At 39.3% G+C, this 24,310-nt stretch overlaps 3 protein-coding genes across 3 annotated transcripts; 1 reads left to right on the plus strand and 2 right to left on the minus strand.

Moving 5' to 3' along the window:
- Nucleotides 1-1,184: 1,184 nt before the first annotated feature.
- LOC146473353 (anti-lipopolysaccharide factor-like) lies at nucleotides 1,185-2,471 on the minus strand. The gene is made up of 3 exons (XM_085118607.1): nucleotides 2,348-2,471; nucleotides 2,151-2,232; nucleotides 1,185-1,544 (listed from the first exon to the last, which is right to left on the minus strand). Exons 2-3 carry the CDS (start codon nucleotides 2,217-2,219, stop codon nucleotides 1,341-1,343), a joined length of 273 nt encoding a protein of 90 aa, XP_084974733.1. The 5' UTR covers nucleotides 2,220-2,232; nucleotides 2,348-2,471; the 3' UTR covers nucleotides 1,185-1,340.
- Nucleotides 2,472-4,194: 1,723 nt separating this feature from the next.
- On the plus strand, nucleotides 4,195-14,268 carry LOC146473354 (uncharacterized). The gene is made up of 10 exons (XM_085118673.1): nucleotides 4,195-4,297; nucleotides 5,708-5,857; nucleotides 6,458-6,521; nucleotides 6,890-6,988; nucleotides 8,775-8,889; nucleotides 9,090-9,212; nucleotides 9,674-9,760; nucleotides 10,609-10,667; nucleotides 11,757-13,259; nucleotides 13,450-14,268. Exons 1-9 carry the CDS (start codon nucleotides 4,292-4,294, stop codon nucleotides 11,786-11,788), a joined length of 735 nt encoding a protein of 244 aa, XP_084974799.1. The 5' UTR covers nucleotides 4,195-4,291; the 3' UTR covers nucleotides 11,789-13,259; nucleotides 13,450-14,268.
- Nucleotides 14,269-16,934: 2,666 nt separating this feature from the next.
- Nucleotides 16,935-23,972, minus strand: LOC146473355 (uncharacterized). Its single transcript, XM_085118583.1, has 4 exons — nucleotides 23,054-23,972; nucleotides 20,782-20,991; nucleotides 19,504-19,607; nucleotides 16,935-18,447 (listed from the first exon to the last, which is right to left on the minus strand). Exons 1-4 carry the CDS (start codon nucleotides 23,760-23,762, stop codon nucleotides 18,238-18,240), a joined length of 1,233 nt encoding a protein of 410 aa, XP_084974709.1. The 5' UTR covers nucleotides 23,763-23,972; the 3' UTR covers nucleotides 16,935-18,237.
- Between the last annotated feature and the right edge of the window lie 338 nt (nucleotides 23,973-24,310).

Raw genomic sequence — 24,310 nt, forward strand, 5'->3', positions numbered from 1 at the left:
CAATCATTCAGGACAGATTCATGTAAGGCATAATCATACAGTAAGAGAAACGTTCTAATCGATATTCATCTTATATAAACTCGGCACCCCATTTTCTATTTTCTTTTTTGGCAAAGAAACGATCATAACCGGTCACGTGAATCTATTTTCAACAAACGAGGTCAGCCATGAGTTAAGGTCATCAAGTTCTGTGTCCCTGCCAAGTTTGGTGGTCTTTCAGTAAATTTCTGCAGAGTTATAATTGTTTCTATTTTTTACCCAGATATGGCCTACATGCTTGAGGAAGCAAAACAACAACCCTCTACATGGATGGACTTTCTAACCAGGAAAAAAATACGCTAAAAATTATACCAACATTATACCTTCTTACATTCGTAAAACCGGAGCCGGTTTCTTGGCTATAAACAAAGCCTTTTACTGATGCCGGCATATAAAACAGTGGAGGATGTATTTGACTGTGACCGACACCGAGTTGAAACATTTGGATTGGTTTCTTGGTTTAGTCAATACACGTTACTTCAAAATAAGGTAATAAAATCTCTTCTGTCATTTTAGCTTAATATTTGTTTGCACTCCCGTGGACATGCTTGAAAGCTTGTCGTTTGTCTGCTAGTAGTTTTGTTTCACCTCTTCCGTTCTTAAGTTCTGCCGGAGGCATTTTGCGAATTATTAGCTTATTTTGCTGTTAAACTTGCTAGTTTGATGTTGAGGAAATTTATCCTGCGAATTTGAAAACAAAAAAAAAAAGAAAGAAAGAAAGAGTTTGAAAACATATAAGAACGTGTTAACAGCTTCATTGTTCCTTGATGACCATAGAATTCAACAACTAATAAACGAAAAAAATTATACAATTTTGTCGAAACCGAACTAGACTTTCTCCTCCATTTTCCATATAAGGTATTAGCCTCACGAAAATTTGCGTGTATCCGCACGGGTTTGGACGCGTGGACCCCATGCTTACGGTCTCCATCCCTGATTATGGCTCCTGGCACATGCCAAAGTCTAGTCTCCCTCGCAGCCGTTTTTTGGGCTGTCACGCAACGCTCCCCCCAAAAGAAGCGTTGCGTGACAGCCCAAAAAACGGCTGCGAGGGAGACTAGCCAAAGTCATGATGCCGGAATGATGTAAACCATTGATGAGCGTCATGTTTTCTCTTGAGAAAAGTTGAAATCCATCAGGCAAAATAATCAAATGTGCCGTTTTATTAGTCAATGGCAATGCCCTCCTTTTATGATACATTTATCTGTCTTATCAAAGAGGAGAAAATAATGTCGCTATCCAAACCGTTCTAAGCAAAGGGATCACTACGGTAGTTTAAGATTACAGTTTTTTGACCGGACTCAGCCAGTCACTATCCCTGCCGCGTTTAGTTTATCGATCAGTTCCTTCACAGCGTGTTCAATAGCTCCGTGTTTGCTCTTATAGTGTTTAGCTTTAACGCTAATTCCACTAGCCACATCCCAAGCTCTACCATCGTACACCCACTTAAGCTTGTGCACTCTGCCTTCTGCTTTATAGCTGATCACACGACCCTGATAATTCAGCTAAAATGGAACATAAACAAAGCGAATAATTACTACAAATGCTGCACAAAAATCGAGTCCGTTCTGTTCGTCACGCAACGAGGCAGAGTTTCCATCCATCCGTTGTGTGATGGCCGCATGCAGTTTTCGTTATCAAAAGTAAAGCTCAAGCACCATTAAGCTGGGCCCAGTTGTTCAAAGCCCGATTAAGCTAATCCTGGGTTAACGTGAACCGTTTGCTTCGAGTGTTTCATGACTTTTTAACTGACGTCATATCGAAAGTGAAAGGTGAATTCCCCTTGCTCTCCTTATGCAAAAGAAAACGACCAATTTTAGTTCTCTGAAGTGAACTTCAGCAATTTCATTTTAAATAAGCTGGTTTTACCTATAAATGATATCAACATTCCCCTGTAGAACTCGAACAACATGTTCTTTAAAATGTGAAATACAGCATACATCGCAAATAAAAGGATGCTTAGAAACTCCCTTTGGTCATCACACACACGTGTAAGAGTCGTTTTCTAAGAGATGATGCAACTGAAATTTCAAATCGGGGTACACAGGAACTCCTTCAGGAGGAATGATTTACTCTGCTTACTAAGTAAGATTTCCTTCTATTATTCTTACCTGTCCTGATTCACCGGTTAACAGCAGAAGAGCAGAGTACAAAGTTGCCAAATCCTGAATAATATTCATATCGATCGTACGTCTGCAGTGGAGAAATGTCAAATGGGCGTTAAATTTTACGCTTTGTAATATTAGAGCTCCCAAGCCGTTCAAAGAAGCAAAGATAAATTAAAATTTCAATTGCATGTAAACTTTACCTTGTGTGTAGCTGAAAAACAAAACTTTTACGCGGAAACAGCCTAGAACGTCGCGTAGTCTTCGGATCACTTCTTTACTTCCGGCTTTATTCACGTTTCCGTTTCTCGTTGGCTTGACCCAGACTGCTCACGGTCAAATCGGAGTTACACTTTAGGAAGCGATACCGCAAACCAGTTGTTGTACAGGGCTGCCATTATGCCGATCACTTTCTACTCTGTACTCCGTCTGTCAAATCGGGCTCAGGATTTTATTTCTCGGAATGCTAGGACCGGGATTCGAGTTCTTGCCGGTGAACTATATTTTCACATAGTACGTTATATCTTGCTTTCAGACACGTTAACGTACCTTGTTCCTTTGCTATAACAGGTCATTACAGTGATCCTATGTGAAAATATGGCTGATTCACTTCGTATGAATATTACCTGCTGTCTTTGTTTCATGCTAGGACATCTTGGGACCGTTAATACAATTTTTAGGAATGCTACAGTCAGTTTTCTTTGGCGTTAATTGTCAGTCTGACTTTAGGGGGTGTTTACATGATACCGGCGCGACTTTCATTCCGGTACGAGTTCACTCCAGTTCCCTCTTGTGGCTCTGTATTCGTTTACATGATATCTCATACCGGAGCGAGCCACGCCAGTGCGAGTTCACCCAGGTAACTGTACCGGAGCGAGATTTTCATTCTCCAGCATGAAATCACTCTCCTAGGAGTCTGGAACGGGCAGCGCAAGCGCAGTCTTCGACTTCCAATCCAATATGGCGTCACAATCACTTCGGTCGACATGAAATGTCCATTCATGTAAACACGGTATGAAATCACGATGTCATACCGGTATCAAACTCGCACCCGCCGGTGCGAGTTTTCACATGTAAACACCCCCTTACAACCGCCCTGGAATGGTGCTTTGTTTTTTTTCCTATTATTATGTGGGCTACAATAACCCAAAATTCACCAAAGATATTGTGGGAGGAGACTACTACCACATTGGTGCTATGGATAGCTCCTAACCATTATACCTTGGAAACGTCTCTCTTCCACAGATAAGCTGTTTTTGCCGCTTGTGTTCTCAAGATTCATTTGCCACATCACGTTATCGCGGAACCGAAAAACAACTCCCCCCGAAAACTCAAACGTAGTATACGTTTGGTCACAGCAAACACAGCCAATAGTTGACGATCATCAAGATTAAATTCGCATTACTATTAAAGTTTTGAGTTCATGGTACTTACATTCAAACATCTTCTACATTGGCATTTCTATTTTGTGTAAACGCTTATTGCTTGAGTCCAATTACTACAGAAGGCTGAATAATCTCAGATTCGGGAAAAATCTCAACTCTACCTCATTTCCCTTTTTCCTAATGCGCGGTTGGGGACTGGCAATAGGTACGCTTGCGCAATGACGAGTTTTACAAATAAGATGTTCTCCCTTATACATCCACCAATTTAGCGTCACAAAACCCTGAAAAACTGCGTACAACATAATACCTTTTTTAAATGTCTCAACAACAACACCAGATCAGTAGTTAAGAGTATCCCCCTCTCCACCCACCCACCGAAAATTTTATTTGCGCGTGCATTTGAATGTTAAATTTCCGCGCGCGTGGATAGCTTCACCAGTTTTATTCAGACAGTTTTTATTTTCACCTTTATTCAAATTGGGGCTACTGTTTTGCTTTTATCTAATAAATGATAGCTTTGTTAATAAATTCATCTTGTTACACATAACCTTTCAGTCTGTACAACTGTGTCACTTCAAATCGTTCAAGTCACAATCAGAGTAATATCGATTTCATCATCATGATTTCTAATGTGGCATTGTGACGTCCGTAAAGCAAAACGCTTTTGTCAAACCGCAGTTCAAAACTGAAAAGAAGGCAAACGAATTTTACTAAGGAAAAGCACTCGCTTGTGATCAACTGAAAACAGTGGTTATCAAAACTATGGAGGTATGTTTATTTGCATTGTTTTCTCTCAGTTGTTGGATTAGTTACGCTTTAGTCTGAGAAATATGGAGAATAGGAAGTCTAATTTGAACCCCATGGGCGTTAAATTGATAAAGAAATCCTCTGTTTTATAGCACTTGATTTCAGTCGAGATGAGACTTTTAACAAATTCTTCAAGGATGCACGGATTTATTTGTCTGAAACAAACTTACCCCCGATAAGGATAAATAAATAAATAAATAAATAAATAAATAAATAAATAAATAAATAAATAAGCTTCAATAAATCGTCCCCGAAAGCAAATGAGTATTTAAAAAACTGACTTGCGATCTCATGTCTTCTCCCTCCTCAACTCTTGTGCACTCTCAACAACTCTCATGCGCTCTTGTCAATTCTCATGTCTTCTCCCTCCTCAACTCTTGTGCGCTCTGATCTCATCAACTCTCATGCGCTCTTGTCAATTTTCATGTCTTCTCCCTCCTCAACTCTTGTGCGCTCTGATCTCATCAACTCTCATGCGCTCTTGTCAATTCTCATGTCTTCTCCCTCCTCAACTCTTGTGCGCTCTGATCTCATCAACTCTCATACGCTCTTGTCAATTCTCATGTCTTCTCCCTCCTCAACTCTTGTGCGCTCTGATCTCATCAACTCTCATGCGCTCTTGTCAATTCTCATGTCTTCTCCCTCCTCAACTCCTGTGCGCTCTGATCTCATCAACTCTCATACGCTCTTGTCAATTCTCATGTCTTCTCCCTCCTCAACTCTTGTGCGCTCTGATCTCATCAACTCTCATGCGCTCTTGTCAATTCTCATGTCTTCTCCCTCCTCAACTCTTGTGCGCTCTGATCTCATCAACTCTCATGCGCTCTTGTCAATTCTCATGTCTTCTCCCTCCTCAACTCTTGTGCGCTCTGATCTCGTCAACTCTCATGCGCTCTTGTCAATTCTCATGTCTTCTCCCTCCTCAACTCTTGTGCGCTCTCAACAACTCTCATCTTTTATGCGCTTGAATCAACTCTCATTCCCTCTCTTACCTCAAATCCCATGCGCTCTCATTTAACTCTTATTCGCATCTCAGCTCTCGTGAATTTCTCTGATTTATGCGCACGCGAAGAGTATTTAATTTCAGCCCTCTTGTCATCTCTCGTTCTTTTCTGATCGGGTTTTCCACATATAACGCACTTATATGAACACTTAGAGTGGGAACATACAATGTAAGTCGCTTCTTGTTTGTAGTTTGTCTTTTCATTTATTTTTCTTGTTTCTTTGTTTCTTTTGTCGTTTACTTTCTTTCATTTGTTAATCTAATAAAACAGCAATAAAAACAGCAATTCAAGTACGCCAAGAAAAACAATTTCTGATCACTGAATATGTGCTTTATAAGATATTAAGAACAACATTGTCTTTGTCTAGGCATCCAGCTCGAGTAAGACGGTAACGAATCGTGTTGTATACGTACAAGAAATGGAATCTGAGGAAAGAGTAGCTGTGTCAAACGCTTCACTTCCAAAAGTTCAAGTTGAGACGAGTGAAAAACTATTGACAACCAAAGTGAAGTCTGCAGTAAGTAGATATTACACTTCTGTTACATTTCTCCGCCGGTTCTTTTTTGTAGCTTATCTGTTTTTCCAACCTTTTTCACTAGTAATATTCTGGGGTTTTTGAACGGTTTGTTTGTTTTTTCGTTTGTTCAATTCTTTGTTGGTTTTTTTTTTTTTTTTTTGGAATTTCATTAGAAATTTCATACGAGATTTGATTTTTCAATACAAAGTCCTCGTTTTTTCAGCTCTAAGGAGTGAGCAAGTACGAGTGTACTTACCACCGTGAGCATTCATTAGATTATTTTTAAAGAATGCGTGCATGTAATGGTCTTAAGCCTTGGTTTCATTTGCGACGCAAGCACAGGCGCATGTCCAAGCACTGCAAGCACAAACATAACAGCTTTATGTCAAGAGAAAACGAACGCGACGCAAGCACAAGCACAAGCACAAGATAAAGAAAAATGTTTATCCTTGTGCTTATGCTTGCGTCGAGGCCGTTTTCACGGTGAAATAAACATTATTTAGCTTGCGCTTGTACTTGCGCCGCTGGTGAAAACTAGGCTATAGGGTTTGTGACTCTTTGAAATGACAATCTTTGTGTTTGTTTTATTTGTCCTTCTAGGACCAACATCACGGTAGAAAGAGAAAGAGAGGAGGAAAGGTATCCCCGAAGGAAATCAATCGACGTAAGTCTCATGAAGTGCAACATCAATCGTTCTCACGTTTAATGTTCTGTCTTTCCATTCATCACTTTATACGTACTCCGAAGCTCACTTCCGTAGTTGACATTTTCTTGCTATTGTCTTGGTTGCAAGTGGTAACGAAGAAAAGAATTGTGGGTGGGGAGGGAGTGGATGCGTGGAGCATGTCAGTTAAGCATTTTTTTTACCACTTATCTTCAACTCTTAACTTTTAATTCCATGGTCAGTTGACGTCACTATTACACAGAAATTTAACATTTGGAATTACATTTAACTACAGCTGTCAGTTTTTGGTAAGAGGTAACGTCGAAACAAGGCTGTGAAGTGATGCTAATCAGTATTATTGTTTCTAGCGTTCAAGGGCAAACAGCTCAGACAAAAAGCTTTGACGGAACTAGAAACTGCAAGTTTAACGCTTGAGGCGAAATATAAAGACTTTCTGTTCTTTACAGGTAAGAATGGCGTTCAATATGTTACAGAAATGATTCTTATTACATAAACAAGCCCATATAATAAGCCATTTCCGAATTGCCGTAAACCTCATTATGAAAGTGAGTCTAAGTGCAAAGTTTTTATTATGAAAATACGTTTTCATTCATATGCAAACAAAATTAATTTTCATATGAATAGCTTTGCACTTAGCCTCACATTCATACTGAGGTTAACGGAAACTCGGGAATGGCCTATAGACCCATATCACTCGAAGGCCATGTTGAGTCTTTGAGGAATAAAAAGCTTTGTTTTCGCAAGGCAAGCCTCGACCAGACGCGAATTCAGTGCGAGGCTCTCCGTGCAAAAACAAAGCTTTTTATTCCCCAGAGACTCAACATGGCCGTCGTGTGAGGAAGGTCTATTGAAACTATCCTTAACACCCTAGCCGCTGGATATCGATCCATGCCCTAGAATTTCTGGAACAAGAAAATTATCATATCGCCAGCCCGGTAGTGTTGGCTTCTCCCGACTTCATCAAGTGGTTGAGGATATCGCACAGCTGCCATTTGCTTTACCAAGCCCAATGAGTAGAAGAGATGGGAAGCTACTTAATTTGAGACCAGTCCTAGAATAGTGTGAATTCCCGACCTCTGATTGGCCAGAAATTGTCTACCATTCAATTTTTCTGTCATATAAGCGAGCTGTTTCCATCCTTGCCTATTTCGTTCCTAGTTACGAAGGATTTATTTTGTATTTTATCACCCTGCTCTGATACTTGTCTGTTCTTATCAAAGCATTCAGTGCCAGTTTTCCCAGCAGTACTGCAGTGCATATTTTCGGCCCGCGCTTGAAAAAATTCCCGTTTCCTGATTCGTTGATTGTGGCCGAACACAGTTTTCCAGTATACAAGTGTTAGTAAACATCATTTGGAAACTACCTACTTCTGGGTTCCCGAAATTAGCATGGTGCAAGATTAACTAAGAAAGAATAAATTTTGATACTTCTTGTTGAGCAAGGTGCCGTTGCCATGGCAACCCAGCAAGCTATTAACCGTCTACAAATAACGGTTTTCCTTAATTTTTAGAAAATGCACTCGCTAGATTTTTTCCATTTTTTGTATCCAGAAAAACTCAAAAAATACCGACATAGCGACCCTGCTTTCATGTAATTTTAACAGAGAGGTCTCCTGTAAATGTTCGTTTTTCACTTTAATGTTTTTTGAAGATACCCTATGTTAGATTTTGGTGTTTGTTTGTAGGCGAGTTACACTTTTAGAGAACTACTGTTTTGTCTAATTTCACGTAATTCTAACGAGCGCTTCCTTAGAAAACTGTTTATTTCCATTGAAACAACCAGTCACAATTTTTTAGGCGATTGCGCATGCGTGGCTTTCAATTAGATTTTCTCAACAAAGATGATAAGCGTGCAAAAGGCCTTAGCTCTTCGTGAACTCACTTTCTTTGTTCAGTGATAAATGAAGAAGGATTCACAAACGAGAAACTGAGTTATTTTAAGAGCAAAACTCACCTTGATCCATTTGGTATAAAATCGAGGGATCGATAGCATTTGCTTACCACAACCCTAGCACGCGCTTAACAGAATCGCTTACAGAATCTGTAAAGCGCGCGCAAACTGTGTACCTCATTATAAAAGCGAGGCTAAGTGCAAAGATTTTGTTATGAAAATTTGCTTTCATTCATATACAAATAAAACTCGCTTTGATGATGAGGTTCACAGCAACTCGGAAATGGCCTATTCACTGCCAAATATTTCCGTCTACACAATTAACTTAATTTCTTGTTTTAGGTCTTTGGGATGTAAGCGGCAATGACTTGATTATCAAGGACACTTCAAAACTTCCAAGCAAGACAGATTTCCCTGACAAGGAATGCTTCAAAGAAACCATCAATGCACTGAACTTGTAAGTATTGAGCCAACAAACGTTTTCGTACCCCAAATTGATCAAAACTTTCACAAACGAATATTTCACTGATTGCAGAGTCATTCACTGATTTAGCAAGAGCTCTTGCTAAGGGGAATGTAATTTATCTAGTTTTTCCCTTATTTGCAACTGATAAATTACAGCAATTCCCACTGCATATTTTGTTTCTTTTTTCATAGCTATTCTAAAGCCTTTATCGATGCTAAGGTAACGACTGATAACTTCGTGCTGATAATTCATGGATTAACAGATATTCCTTGTCATTCGATTGGAAGAAAATTGTACAAACTGCTGAAGGAAAGGTAAGCGATAAAATTGATAATTATACAGGTAAACTCGATCACCGAATTGTCTAAAATTTTCCCAGACTGTGGTCCATTTCATTGTTTTGTTCTTTCGAAAAGCCTGGGAACCTTCCAGCCCGTTATGACTGGGTCTCACGCTGACAAAGATTTTGATATATCGTCTGCGAAAGTTGCATAAAAATATGTCTGCAAGGAACTTTGTTGATCAGGTAAATCAGGCGCGCTTCATTTTGCCTTCTTAAATGAATTCGTTCGCCTCTCCTCTTGGTCTATATACACTGACTAATGATAATATGATGGCGCCATTGTGAGAAGGCAACCATGAGAATGGGTCGCTTGGATCTCTATACAATGTTCATCTAGCGAAAGAGACCCCAGCTGCGGACTCTAGCTTGACTATCGTGCAGTTTTAGTTTCACAAAAGAGGTGCAAAGAAGTGTTTTTCTGTTTTCCTTCAGCTTCAGTGATCGTTTACAAAGCTGTATTCTGCACAAGCCCACACGAAAGTTGAGTGTCCTCATCCGCATGTGCCGTCCATTCTTACAGTAAGTAGAAGTAATCGCTTGATAGAGGAACCCGTGTGTTAACAGAGGTTTTCACACAAGAAAAATGACTGTATCAGGTTTTGTTTGGGCTGAAAAGAAGTCAGTGAGAATTTTCCATACAATTGATCGTTTGCATGTGACATCATGGTGGCCATGTTGGTGGACAGGAACAATAAGATTTCTCTCCTCTAGGAGTTAAATGCCATTTTTATGCAAATTATGTGAGCAAATGTCCTTTTGTTTTGTCCACCAACATGGCGGCGATGCAAACCACCTATAATGTAAAGTAATTTATTTAGTGTCAATAACATTGGGAGTGCTTGCGCAATCTCCCGGGCCAAAGGCTCATGATAAAGTGCTTGATATTGAATAATCTTAATCAAATTAGAATTTGGAAACGTTGGCTTTTGAGGAGAGGACAAAACCGGAGTACCTGGAGAAAAACCTCTCAGAGCAAGGACGAGAACCAACAACAAACTCAACCCACATATGACGCCGAATCCGGGAATCGAACCCGGGCCACATTGGTGGGAGGCGAGTGCTGTCAGACTGCGTCTTTCCTACACCCTGCTTCAAATATCTAGGTGTTGGTATTAAGGTGTGAACGATCGTAAGGCGAGGTTGGACTATCTTTTGAAAGCGAGGTCTATACAGTTGTTCAATGAAACTATTCAGTTTTTATATGTCTCTGGCTTTGGATGACCAGCATGGAAAAAATCAACTTTATTTTAATTCCACCCGTTTCGATGTTTTCCAATTAACCCTTTTTAGTTTTCTGTACTAACACCAGTTTTGTTTTCCGTTCTGTATCATCAAGGTTATTTGGTAATGTGTGTTCTTTCTTACAGGATCAAAATGAAGAAGAAACTTTTTACCACAAGAAATGAATCAGATTTCGAAGAACACGGTGAGACAATATGAAATATTTGACTGAACATTTATCGTGGAAGACCAACCAAGAACATTGTATTCTAGAATGTTTGTTTTGCAGTTGTCTACAATTTTCTGGTCACGAGATTAAATTTTCAATAACGCCTTGGAAATTCCTTGACAAGTGCACTTGTCAAGTAATAGACCTTTGTCACTCGGCGGCCATGTTGAGTCTCAGGAGAATAAAAAGCTTTGTTTTCGTACGGCAAGCCTTGCCCAGACGCGAATTCAGTGCGAGGCTTTCCGTGCAAAAACAAAGCTTTTTGTTCTCCTGAGACTCAACATGGCTGCCGAGTGACAAAGGTCTATTTAAATTAGCAAATACCGTCATGCCAGTTTTTGAACAAGGACACTTGTCAAGGAAAAACTTGTTATATTTTTCCATTTACACTATCAAGGGAAACTTGTCAAGGGAAAATTTGTCAAGGAAAACTTGCTAGTGTAAGTGCGGTTTAAGCAACGACAACGACGACGGCAAAGTAAACTTCACTTGGAAATGTAACTTTGTTTTGTTTGTGGTACTTCGCGATTTCTTCAACTCATGCAACTTGTACAAAAAACAGCGAACTACCCAGGAACCAAATTGGTAGACGTGGCGTTCGAGTTACCGTAAGCATCGAAAGAGAATGATAGTCCTTTATCACACGGCGGCCATGTTGACTCTCAGAGGAATAAGAACCTTTGTTTTTGCACGGCAAGCCTCGCACTGAGTTCGCGTCTGGCCGAGGCTTGCCGTGCAAAAACAAAGCTCTTTATTCCCCCGACACTCAACATGGCCGCCGAGTGATAACCTGGAAGGGTCTATTGCACCATAGTGTGCCCACGGCAAAGGACGGCAGAGGACGGCAAAGTAACGTACCAAATTTGAAACGCACGTGCAGAGCGATTTTTTTTCTGCTAATTAAACCTATTCACGGTTTTGCGGCGTTGTTGTTGCCGTCACCGTCGTCGTTGCTTGAAAGCGCGCCCTCTTGTCACAGACTAGATCGACTGGCGTTTTTTTTCCTTGATTCAATTAGTAAATCTTTTATGAAATCTCACGAGTTTACGTTTTCTTTGTTTCCAGGCATTGCAGAGAGCATTCTCGATTACAGTTAAATCAAACTTACTGACATCTTATTTTAAAAAGTACAACAATATTATTTATATATAATGCAATTCAATTCGCTTTCTTCCGAGCCCTTTTAGTTAATTGCATGTCGGAGCAGCTTTTTAAAATATTTCCAAAAAATCATATTCTTGTCTATAATTGCAAATTGAAAGTGGCTTTCTTTTTACGATCTTTTTTCGTCCAAATTGTTTGGATGGATGCACAAATGTTAGTATGGTTGATCAATAGCATGTAGTAATTTTTTCCCCTTTTGCTCAACAAACAGATTAGCAAACAAAAACCATGCGCTTTGTTTCTTTTAAGCACAAATACAACGTAAAGTCTTGCAAAACTTCACGGTTAAGTTCCCAAAGTTGAAAACAACCCAACATGATTATTTCGCTGCAAGAAAACGTCGATCACAAGATCTAAATGGGAACACTGAAATCTATACAAAGCTTTGACTGACTTTCGCATTATCAACAACAGAATATTGCGATTTTCGCTGCCGGAATTCATAGGTTTGTTTTTGTCCCTGATTCCTTGATGCAAATTGTGGCGCTTTCTGCTTATTGAATAATTCCCTGGTGCCTGAATTTTTCCGATCTCAATTCGTGATTCGTTAGTTTTGAACGTTTCACGTTACAAGACCACGAATCCTTAGCATATTATAGTTATTATTATAGCGCACACTTCTTTAATATTTTTTATGGTTGTCACTAAGGTCAGTTGACTCAACGATGAAGTGGCAATGAGCGGACGGACGCAGATTAACCTAAAAAGAAAATCGATGGACTCGTTTTTTAGCACTTCATAAAATATCGCTTTAACAATGTCTTGAAGAATTGTCAACATTTGTGGCAAAAAAAATCGATGGAACAGGACTATCTAGGGGAACTTCGTCTGGGAAGGAGAAGTTTACAAATTGAAAGTTTTAGTTTTTACAAGTTGTACGCTTCTTCTTCGCAAACTGAGCTCCCATATGTCGAACAATGAAAAACACTGAAGTACAGTATAAAAAAGGAGGGGAAAGGAAGTAGTATGGATATGATTCAGTTGTCTACTGCAGCAACATCTAGTACCTTCCTCAAAATCGTCTCACTAAAAAATTAAAAAAAACTCGTGAAGAAAGAAATTAATGGGAGTCAAATTTTTAATGAACATGAACAAATTAAGTTAGTTGTACCATGTAAAATTGTAACAAACGTGCACGTTTGTTGTGTCAACAAAGAAGAAAAGCTGTAATTCGTGTTAAAGGTAATACAATTCGAAAGAGAAAAAAAATGCCAAATTGTGACAAATATTAATGAAAAATGATCAAAAAACATTCCTTTAGATGCAAAATAAAAGGAACAGCATGGACATAGTAGCTTTGTGCTCGTGTAAATTCATTTTACGGAATGATATACTTCCTTGCTCTACAACATGACTGCAATGTGCAGTAGCCACATTTAAGGTTTTAGTGGAGCAGGTATATAAGTATAAGTATAAGTATAAGTATAAGTATAAGTATAAGTATAAGTATAAGTATAAGTATAAGTATAAGTATAAGTATAAGTATAAGTATAAGTATTATAAGTATAAGTATAAGTATAAGTATAAGTATAAGTATAAGTATAAGTATAAGTATAAGTATAAGTATAAGTATAAGTATAAGTATAAGTATAAGTATAAGTATAAGTATAAGTATAACTTTATTTTACGACGAAACGTGGGGAGTGGTCGCCCAATCTACCGCGCCAAGGGTTCATGTTGAAAATGGATGTGCGGTAAGGGTCTTCAAATCATCTTTTAAAATAGTAAACTTAGCATAGGTGAAATGTATATTCTGTGAAAAGATGCCAAGAAAAAATTTTAAAAGAGAACATTATTTTATTTTGAAAAAGAAGTTCCATGGTGACTGAAATCAGCCAAACAGTAGGAAAAAGGATGTCAAGAATTTAAAAAAAGGAATACTTGCGTTTGGGCAAGACCAACGGGTTCGGAGGTACTAATTAAGAAAATGCTAAATCTAAAAATTGTTGTATATTACATTGTTAAAGGACAAATTATATGAAGAGAAATGACGCCGAGAAAATAAAAGTTAAACAAGTAAGCATTCATGGACAATGAGATTATGATTACTGAAACACTAAAAATGACCTAGTGCAGAGCAAAGTAGTTCTCCGAAATTACAGACAGACCATTTAAATAGAAACTAGAAGGAACTGAGTTATCTAAGAAAAAAGGGATACGAAAAATGATACATTTAAATAAATTAAACAGGATGAAAGAAGAAAAAACCGAGGAATAGTTTTAACGTATAATTTTAACTGAAAAATTAAAGGGATTTCACTTGTTACTCGCCTTTAAAGTTCCCTAACATGTGGGAAGGAAAAGGAATGAACTACCGGATGTGCAGTAAGGCTCTTCAAGTTTGATCTCTGCTGTAGCGTAGCTTACAGCTACGGAAAAGGTCAATATACAACGACACCTTGATTCTCTCTTCCTCCTCCTCACGTAAGGTCTCATTAGTCCTCTCTCTTCCTCTCCTGAGCTTTCCTCAACTCTCTCCTCCTCCTCCTCCTCCTCCCCATCGTCGTTGTCGACGTCGTCTTCCTCTTCTCCTAAGGCCTCATTATTTTTCTCACTTCTTCTTCTCCTCCTCCTCCTCTCAAGAGGTCTCATTATTCCTCTCTCTTCCTCTCCTTTCTCTCCTCCTTCTCCTTCTTCCCACCGCCGTTGTCGACGTCGTCTTCCTCTTCTCCTACGGTCTCATTATTCCTGTCATTTCTTCTCCTCCTTTTCCTCATCGTTCTTCTCGTCCTCCTCCTCTAATAACGTCTCATTATTCCTCTCTCTTTCCGCAAGTCTCCTTTCTCTCCTCCTCCTCCTCCTCCTCCCCCTCCTCCTCCTCCTCCTTGTCATCGTCGTTGTCGACGTCGTCTTCCTTATCTTCAAGGTCTCATTGTTCCTCTCAATTCTCTTCCTAAGCGTTCATTGATCCTCTCCTCCCTCCTCACTTCTTCTCCTCTTTCTCCTCATCGGGGTTCTTCTCGTCGTCCTTCCGTCATAAGTTCCCATTATTCATCTCTCTTCCTCTCCTAAGCTTTCATGAGACAACCTAAGCAACGAGGACGCAATGCAATGAAAACGTCATTTCCATTGAAGAAATAACGTAACGTCGTTTGAGGCACTTCGCGTTTATCCTAACGTCGTCCACTTGTACAATGTGGACGAACTATCCAGGTGCTTAAGGAAGGCGTTCAAGTAAAGAAAGGGGACTTTCATGTGCTTGCGTTCTCCGTAAACATTGAATTTGTTCATCTCACGTTGTTGTTTTGCTGCAGTGAGAACGGCAAAGAAATGGACCAAAGTGTATAACGTACGTGCAGAGCGATAAAGGATTTTACTAATTAAACTTAAAGGAACCGGCGACCAGTGGCGTTCTCTTTGCTGTCGTCGTCGTTGCTTAAATTCCCTAAACATTAATTCTCTCCTTCTACACCTCTCGCCATCGTTGTCGTCGTCATCCCCCGCTCCGATCATAAGATGTTATCTCATCAATCCTCTCTCTTCCTTTCCTAAGCTTTCCTTAACTCTTTCCTCCTCCTTCTCTCCTAAAGGCCCGGCCAACAAGGATACAACATGTTAATGCAGCATCGTCCAACATTGTTGGAAGCTGACTTTGCGGGTACCTACATCCATTACGATGATTTATTTTTACATTTACCTCAAACGTTGCGGCATGAGTGTTCAAGACACAGTATGGTGAACGAACAAAGTTTTGAAACTCTCCACGACTAAAGCTTAAATGCAAGCGATTTGAAGAGAAAGGGCACAAGGGAGTAAGTGAAAAGCGAGAAGATGGTCCGACCCGTAGGTCAGTCGATAAACCAATTTAAACGTCTGCTATCAAAATTTGACATTAGAAAAATAAATTTTGGTCCAATTGCCGCTTTAATTAAGTATAAAGACGATGATTGTATATATTATTAGGAATTTGAAGCCACAGTTTAAATGTATATAGCATATGGTTTAAACATGTTTTTAGATTTGTGATTTGATGTTAATACTTAATTTCCATTTACTTTTATTTTATCTGTAAATACTCGACCCCACCAGCTCTGCTGAATACTCCATCGAGTTTAACTAAAGTGCTCAGTTCAGATCGATCTCGCGCCATTTTTTGGGCAAACCAATATGGCGCGGGTTTGTTTTCTAAGGATTCTGGGTAGATTTTGGTCCCAGACCCTTGAATCCAAGTGTTGCATCACATGTTACATTCGTTTTGCCACCTCGTTCAACACTGTGCAACATCGTCTAACAATGTTGGATGTTTTGCAATCGTTTGACCGGGCCTTAAGGCCTCATTAATTCCTCTCTTTCTCTCCTAAGCTTTCCTGAATTCTCTTCTCATCGTTCTCGTAGTTGTCGTCGTCGTCCCTTATCCTCCTCCTCCTCCTCCTCCTCCTCCTCCTCCTCCACTAAGGTCTCATTAATCCTCTCTCGTCCTCTCCTAAACTTTCCTTAATTCTCTCCACTTGTAAATCCTCACCCCTTCTCTTTCCATAAGCTGTCCGTAATTTTAATAACGGTAAAGAAGAGCGGTAGCATTTCCTGATTTCGAACATTTATTATTTCTTTAAAAATGAGCACGCACTCTGAAGGAACTCCATGGAAACACGATAAATTTATCATTGTTATAAGGGAAATGTTTTTCTTCATGTTTAAACTGATTTAATGAAAACACTGATACAGATTTGGGGAAATAAAAACAGCTTTGGAAATACTCCGGGGCCTACCGCTGGTATGTTTTTATTTAACTCTTTGAGAGATCTGAAAATGTTTTCCTATTTCTTTCAGGCAAAATTTCAAAGTGATTTCTCCCTAAGGCGGGATGGGTTAATCTGTTGTCCGGTTCAAGTTTATTTCATCGTTTAATTGACTGAAAACCTGGAAAATATCGAACAATCAAACAAATCAACAAATGAAGAAGACGGTGAACCATTAACAACTGACATTTTTAAGCGCGCTAACAATCTTTATTATTGCCGGAGTCCGGGACAACCTTGAGACAATTTTAGCTTTGCAGCTTAACCACATTTTTGCAAGTCTTTTTCAATGTCTTATCTCTTCTTATTTCATACAAACTGCACATTATAAATGGCTAAATAATTACAATCATCCCCTTTATTGTACCATACTTTCATTTGATGCATGATTAATACAGGCTTATAGCTACCTATCAATTTAACGTAGAAAGCACTTTTTGACAATCATTTTAATTTACAGACAAGACAGAATTGAATTCTTTATAAACGTCAGTTTTCGCTCTTTATATACAATGCTTTAGTTGTAATTTACAAAAGGAATAAAATGTCATGCATTTTCATAGTATGCGTCCCGCTTTTTGACTCAGCTAATAGGCCATTTCCATGATGGCGTCAATTGACTGCAACTACCAGAATTCATTTTGTTTTCCTTTTCAAATTCAAATTTTGTAATCCCAGTAGAGAGCAAAGAACAATAGCTCTAATTAGCAGGAGAAAACAAAGAACTGAAGGATTCCGGTAGTTGTAGTCAAATGACGCCATCATGTAAATGTCTTATATGGACCTTACGAAAACACGACCATCATTCTGCACGTGCGTTAAAAAGTGAGCACATTTCTTTGACGTCCTCTGCAAGACCCGCGTTGCTTTGCGATTTTACGACGATTTGCTGTAATATTGTGCTGGGCAGAACGCACCGATTAAGGTGCCTTTAGTGGATTCATCATTTCTCAACTGGTCGCATTAAAAATCGCAATCAAATTTGTGGCATCATTCAAAAAAATCGTACGCAGCTGTTTTACTTATGCTCATTGGTTTTAGAAAAATTTTCTAAATAAAAAAATACGATAACAAAAATAACATTATATAGCGTGGCTTGCCAGAAGTTTTCTCGGTGTGTGCGCTTGGAGTCGGCTACCTAGGGTTGCTTGTAGCGTGAGTATTGTTTACAGCGACAGTAAATACAGCTTCATTTATGCTAAGGCTGGGCCTATACCGCTGCTATCCTTGTTGTTGGAGACCTCTGTGACGTCATGATCATTGTCTACGAGTCCTGGTGCCGGATACATCCGGAGCATGCAAATGAATGGGTTGCAACACACTGCTTAGCAACGAATGGATTGCACTCCTTACAAGAAATTCCTTGAAACAGAGTTTAAAGAACACACTTAACTTTGACATCTTCCAAATAGTAATGAGTAGTACCAAACAGTATACATAGTGAATCCAAAAAACCGATACTGCTCGAGAGTATCGATACTAAGGGAAACTCGAATATCGCTGTATCGAGTACTTTGGAGTTGATGTTGGAGATATTGGCTCTGTCTTACTTAGATTCAAGATTACCATATGCTTTGGTTATCTGCATGATGATTCACAGACAAGTCCTCGCGGAAAGTGCGACCAATATGGTATATAGTGCTTTATTCCGCAAGAAACCCTTCATTCCGCAGTTTATCTATGAGTTTTTGCACTGCATGATCAATGGCCTCTTGGCTGGTATTATAGTGACGTGCTTTAACTTCGATTCCACTTTGCACATCCCGGGCTGTAGCATCATACACCCAAGGATCGCTCCAGGAATGAATTCTGCCTCGAGAGGCAAAGTGGATGACTCGTCCCTCATAGTTTAACTGAAAGAGGAAAATAAATCACCAATGGTTGAATTACAATTCATGATTCATGCCATCTCCCACACGGACCCGGGGGGTGGGGGTGGGGGTGGGGGCACTGCCTATAATGGACTATATGGGGAGGCTCCACCCGAAAGGGGATACCTTTTTTTAGGATGGAGGTATATAAAAGGGTGGGGATTTCATGAGCTGAAGCATAGAAAAGAGTAGGGAAAACTGCCATTTAGGTATTTAATAGGGCCTTTCAAAACATCTCAAACAGATCCAACAAAAACAGATAGAGTGTTTCCACTGTAGGTATGGAAAAGGGGTCCAATTTCCTATGGAAGGTATAACAAAGGGTTACCATTCCTGCCAATAATGGTATATAAAAGGATTGGGTTTGAACCATGGGGTGAAGTCTCCCTGTATAAAACTTTCTTCAGTCCCCCCCCCCCCCCCCCCCGTCCCTCCTGGGCCCACAGATGCTCTTTCAGAAAAAAAGGAGCAAAAACTCGGAAACAGGAAGAAAAAGAAAAAAAAGGAGAAAGCGGTGCAGGCCAGAGTGGGTACTTTATCAATCTAGCTAACAGGAATATGTTTTTTCAGAGCTAAATTGGTTTTCAAAAGGCCTGCGCTACTCCCAGCAGGCCTTTAAAAACCAATTTAGCTCTGAAAAAACATACTTGTGTAAGTTAGATTTAAAAAGGCTATAAAACACGTGCAAGGAAGTCACATAGGCTAGTCACTCTTTATTCACAAACGAGAAAAGAAATTTTCCAGCTTCTATATTGATATGCCTTGACTGAAATGTGACGTGGACCGTTTGCAGTGATGTCCCTGACAAATGAGCTCCACTGCATTTCATATTTTCCTTTTTATGGGAAGATGTTGCAATGATGCACTGCTGATGAATCATGAGAAATTGGCATTTGGGTTAAAAAAAAAAAGAAAAAATAATTAAAATAAAAAGAGACGCCAAGCCTGAGTCTGCATTTTTACTAACACCCTTCTGTATGTTTAAGTTGCAGTAATGAAAATTGAAACTTTTACTTTTCAGAAAACAAGAAAGATTACCTGGTTACTTTCAATGTTGCCAGCAAATGTTTGAAACAAACTCCCAAACAAATCTCCAATATTCCCATTTCTTATTAAAGGACGACTTCTAGCATGGTTTGGGCCTATAAATTTAAAATAGCATCAAATAGGAAAAACTAATAAATTATCTATAAGTCAAATGCCCTGGGGAAGGGTAGGTGGGATTGGATTGATCAAGCTTAGAATTGACTGAGACAGGAGCCCATTACCAGGAGGGTACAATTGCCATACTAGGCCTTTGCTCAGAATTTTCAAAGATCAGTCTATTTTTAGACACGCACTGAGGAATACTATTTCCCGTGAACATGTAAATTTGGTCCACATGAGAATTCTGCAAAGTTTGAGACTGGGTTAGAAAGTAGGCTTGATTTCTGACGTTCCCTTGGGTCCGGCTTTCCTCCCCGAGAAGAGACGGCTGGACACGTGAATAACTGACCTTGTCTGTGCCGTCATTTGAAATTTTAATTTATTTTTCTGGGGGGGGGGGGGGGGGGCCTCCTGTGGGAGACTGGATTTGTGAGAACTTCAATCTATTAAACTAAATAAGGCGGTGAAAACACCATCATGACACAAACACTTCGGGTAATGGGCTCCTCACTGAGACATTAGTTTAGTACCACAAATTATACACAGCTGTACAGTTAAATACATAGTTTCTTGAACCATTTATTACACCCATTTAGTCACAAATTGCACTATTTTTTTTGCTCTAAATCACATTCTTTTTTTAACCAATCAAAATGAAAATGAATAAATAAATAAATTATTAAAATAAATATTAATATTTATTTGACAATTGTGCAAATTTTGGTCTGAAATCATGATTTCAACTCAAACTTGCGCTGCACGCTCATTCACGCCTATGATTTCAGACCAAATCGCATTCCACTCAGTTCAATTACTGTTATAAGCTGCACGATTAGTCCAAGAGGGGACTCTCATATGAAAGGGGCAGGAATGCTCGTCGGAAGTTTTGAATGAAACCTCTAAAGGAGACCAATCTGGGCATGGCCCAAGCTTTTTTGTTCCCAAAAAGAGACCATTTTAAAACACTGACAAATAAAAAAATACAGTAACTTTTGGCGTGCAACCCTAAACGAGACCTTCACAGCTAAATATAATAGCGTTTTACCCAGAACACTCTAAGTGAGACCAAAATCCGAAATTTACACCCCTCAGCGAGACGACGAGCATCCCTGCCCCTTTCACACGAGAGCCCCCCCCCCCCCCTCCCCCTTCCCCCTGAGCGATTAGTACCTTCACTTGTGTTGGCGTCTCTACTTTGGTAATGAGGCCATTGTTCAAACACCATGGGCTCACTAAGCATTTTGTTCACAAGGGAAGCTGCCATTGCACTAGCAAAAGGTATCCAGTCTTCAGTTAACGAGGCACTGCTATCTGCATAACCAGAGATGCCTTTGATCACAACCCATTCTGTTTTCAGATCATGTGCCGCTGAAAAAACACCTGTGAGAAGGACAAAGAACAAATGTCAATTAACTGGCGATCTCTAAATATTAAGACAGTCATTTAGAGGATAAGATATGTGTTTTAATAAGGCAATATAGAAAAATGGAAAATTTAAAATAATATTTTTAAGAAAATTATAGTTGTGTTGAAAAAGACTCCCACAGAAACATGAGTCGGAAGGGAAAATTTGAAAGTAACTACAGAACCTGTTTCCACGGTATTTCTCCTCCTCCCAAAATGCTCTTGCTACAAGAGATACAAGGCAGTTCCGTTTGGGCCACGTGGAAATATTTTGTTTCTCTCGTGGCCTGGCTTACGTACAAGGTTTGTTGCTTCTGTTGCGTGACACTAGGATTGCGTCAACCACGTCATGTAACTAACGCAAAATGTCTAAGGTCTTTTAAAAACTGGAAAAGTTAACTTATACCCCATTCACACCAAGACTTAAACACGTTTAAAAGCTGTTTAATTAAATACAGTTTAAGATTGTTTCCTTCATAAAAGCTGCTTTCGGATTTTTGTTGACTTCAGATTTAACACAAATGAAAGCATAAGTTAAAGTTTACTTGAATCCTGTGTGAAAGCCAATGGTTCAGTTTTCTGTTACCAATTTTCATTTTGTTAAACCTGGTTTAATTAAACATGTTTTGTTGGTGTGAATAGGGCTTTAGTTTATGGCGACAATTAGACAAACCATTTTACACCTAGCTGTATCTTCTTTCTGCTGGATGAACAGTGTACCGACTTGGCGGCGAGCATTCCTCATGGCAACCAGTTACGAAAGGGATTCCACAGGGGTCTATTTTAGGGCCCCTACTGTTCAACATCTTTATGAATGATCTGCATGAAGTGCCTAAAAACACCACTTTATCCACATATGCTGATGACACTCAAATATTTTACGCGGGTAATAATGAAGTGGAACTCGAACAGGCTATTAGCACTGATCTTAAAAGGATTGATGAATGGTTTGACAAGAACAAAATGCAAAGAAATCCCAGCAAATACACAGCTATCGTATTCGGCAATCTACGAACTGGTCTACCAAGATTTGTATGCAAAAACACAGTCATCCCTTTAAACGAAAAGGTGGAATTGCTTGGTGTTACGATTGATAAAAAGCTAAAATTTGATGCACACGTAGCAAAGATCTGTCGTCGAGTAAGTCAGCAAGTGGCTGTACTGAGAAGGATGAAGAAAATGCTGCCGTTCGAGACGCGTATGAAGCTGTACCTGAGTCGTTCATTGTACCGCACTTCAATAACTGCGCAGAAACATGGAACTTCTGCAGCAAGAGCGCAACCACTAAGTTAGAAAAACTCAATGAAAGAGCACTGAGATTTGTTTATAGAGATTATAGCTCGTCGTATGAAATGCTACTGAAATGCTACTTAAACAATCTGGCTACCAAACGTTGTTAAATCAAAGATTGGCAAAGATAGTGACTACTGTATACAAAGTAGTTAATAGGCAGGGCGTGTCAGAATCACTATGCGATCTAGTGGAATTAAGGGAAAGTAATTATAATCTTCGAGGAGACAAAATCTTGACATTACCAAAAGTAAATACGACTAAGTACGGACTTAAATCACTCAGATACGAAGGAGACAACCTGTGGAATAAACTACCGAATGAATACCGAAAAGCGGACTCTTACAAACTGTTCAAGAAACAGATATTAGATACGGATTTGGCCGGCCGCTACATGTTGTAATCAAATGCTGATATATTTTTAAAACATTTTATACAATTTTATATTATATATTCAATAATCTTAGAAACATTGTAAATAGTATCTTTCTCATCTTTTTCAGTATTTTCATTTATCATTTTCATTACTTTTTCCTTTTGTTATTATTATTACTATTTTATTTTGTGACTATTCCTGTAAAGTAGCTGGTTAGCTAAGTGTTTAGTCACGTTAATAAACTTACTTACTTACTTACTTACTTACTTACTTATACGTTCTTTCTTGATTTGTTCTAGTTGAGGACCTAATATATCGCTACAAAGTGAAGAACCTTTTTGAGGAGGCAAAATAATACACTCCAAAACTTACCATCCCCATCCATTTCAATTGCGAGGGCATTGGGATATAAACTGACAAGCTCATTTCGTCGCCAGGCCGATTCAACTTGTTCTGGTCCGCTCAGAAATTCACCATTGGAATGCACTTTCACTTCTCTCACTTCCGGGTCCTTCAGCGGTGGCTGCCAACCAAAGGCGGCTGTTGTGATGAGAGCAGAAATATCCCTGCTTACTGGAGTTGTATAACCAAGCTTCTCGACTCCATTTGCTGTTACTCTTTGTGGTGCATACGTGGTTAACTTTGCTGAAATCACCACGTCTCCTAGTTTGGTTTTTTCGCGATCAAGTGCAGCGCAAGAACCGACACAAAAAACTGCTTTTGGTCGTAATATTTCAAAAGCTTTCGGCAGCACGATCACGGTACCTCCAACCTCCCCTCCCCCTTGTGCGCACATGGTCAAAGCGACTTTCAGTTTTCTTCCCGCGCCTTCACCCAAATCACCAAAGTATACATGGGGAAGACCTCTAATGTAGCTTCTGAAGACATTTTTCAAATAATAGTAACAGCATAGAAAGTCGCAGTCCTTTACCACAAGGAGCAGTATATCTACCGGTAGCTCGACATCTTTCCAGGATTTTGTGACTACTTTAACTTCGCTTAACTTTGGAATAATAATACTGAGCGCTGGTGGCCTATTGTTGTCGTTTTGCGGACACCTTTCAGTTTCGATGCCCGCCATGAGTAGTTGAGTCAATACAGAGTCACGCTAGCCTGAAGGCGTCTCATCACGCAACCGGAAGTACTTACAGGCAGGAAAAACCCCTTCAACCGCAAACTTCAGTTTCATTTTCGATTTCCGCTATACGTGTTAAAACAAACTGACAACTGATACCTAACAGCAGTGCCATTGAAAATTTCCTCACACTGAACTAAAAAGCTGCTACTATGCCTTGGAATCAATCTAACAGCTAATGGTTCAAAATTCCACATTTCTACTTACTTTAAATAAAGCCCGGGTAATCTCAAGCATAAATTCCTAGCCTCGTTCGAGCGTCTGATCTGATTTACCATATATATGACGTCATTATTATGAAAGTTCAGACCAAGTTCAATTAAAACTCAATACAAAAACGCATGATCAAAAAGGAAGCACTCGGTTTCGAACGAAAGTATTCTTGGGCTTTTTAAACGATCTTCTTTAATAATGCAGTTTTAATAAAAATGTTCACAATTGATAGCCCTTCAATGAATGAGTTCCTGCTAAGTGATATTTCTTGACGTGTAAGG

The sequence above is a fragment of the Pavona decussata genome, unplaced genomic scaffold (genome assembly GCF_977016875.1).
Source record: "Pavona decussata unplaced genomic scaffold, jaPavDecu1.1 SCAFFOLD_94, whole genome shotgun sequence".
Classification (NCBI taxonomy): domain Eukaryota; kingdom Metazoa; phylum Cnidaria; class Anthozoa; order Scleractinia; family Agariciidae; genus Pavona; species Pavona decussata.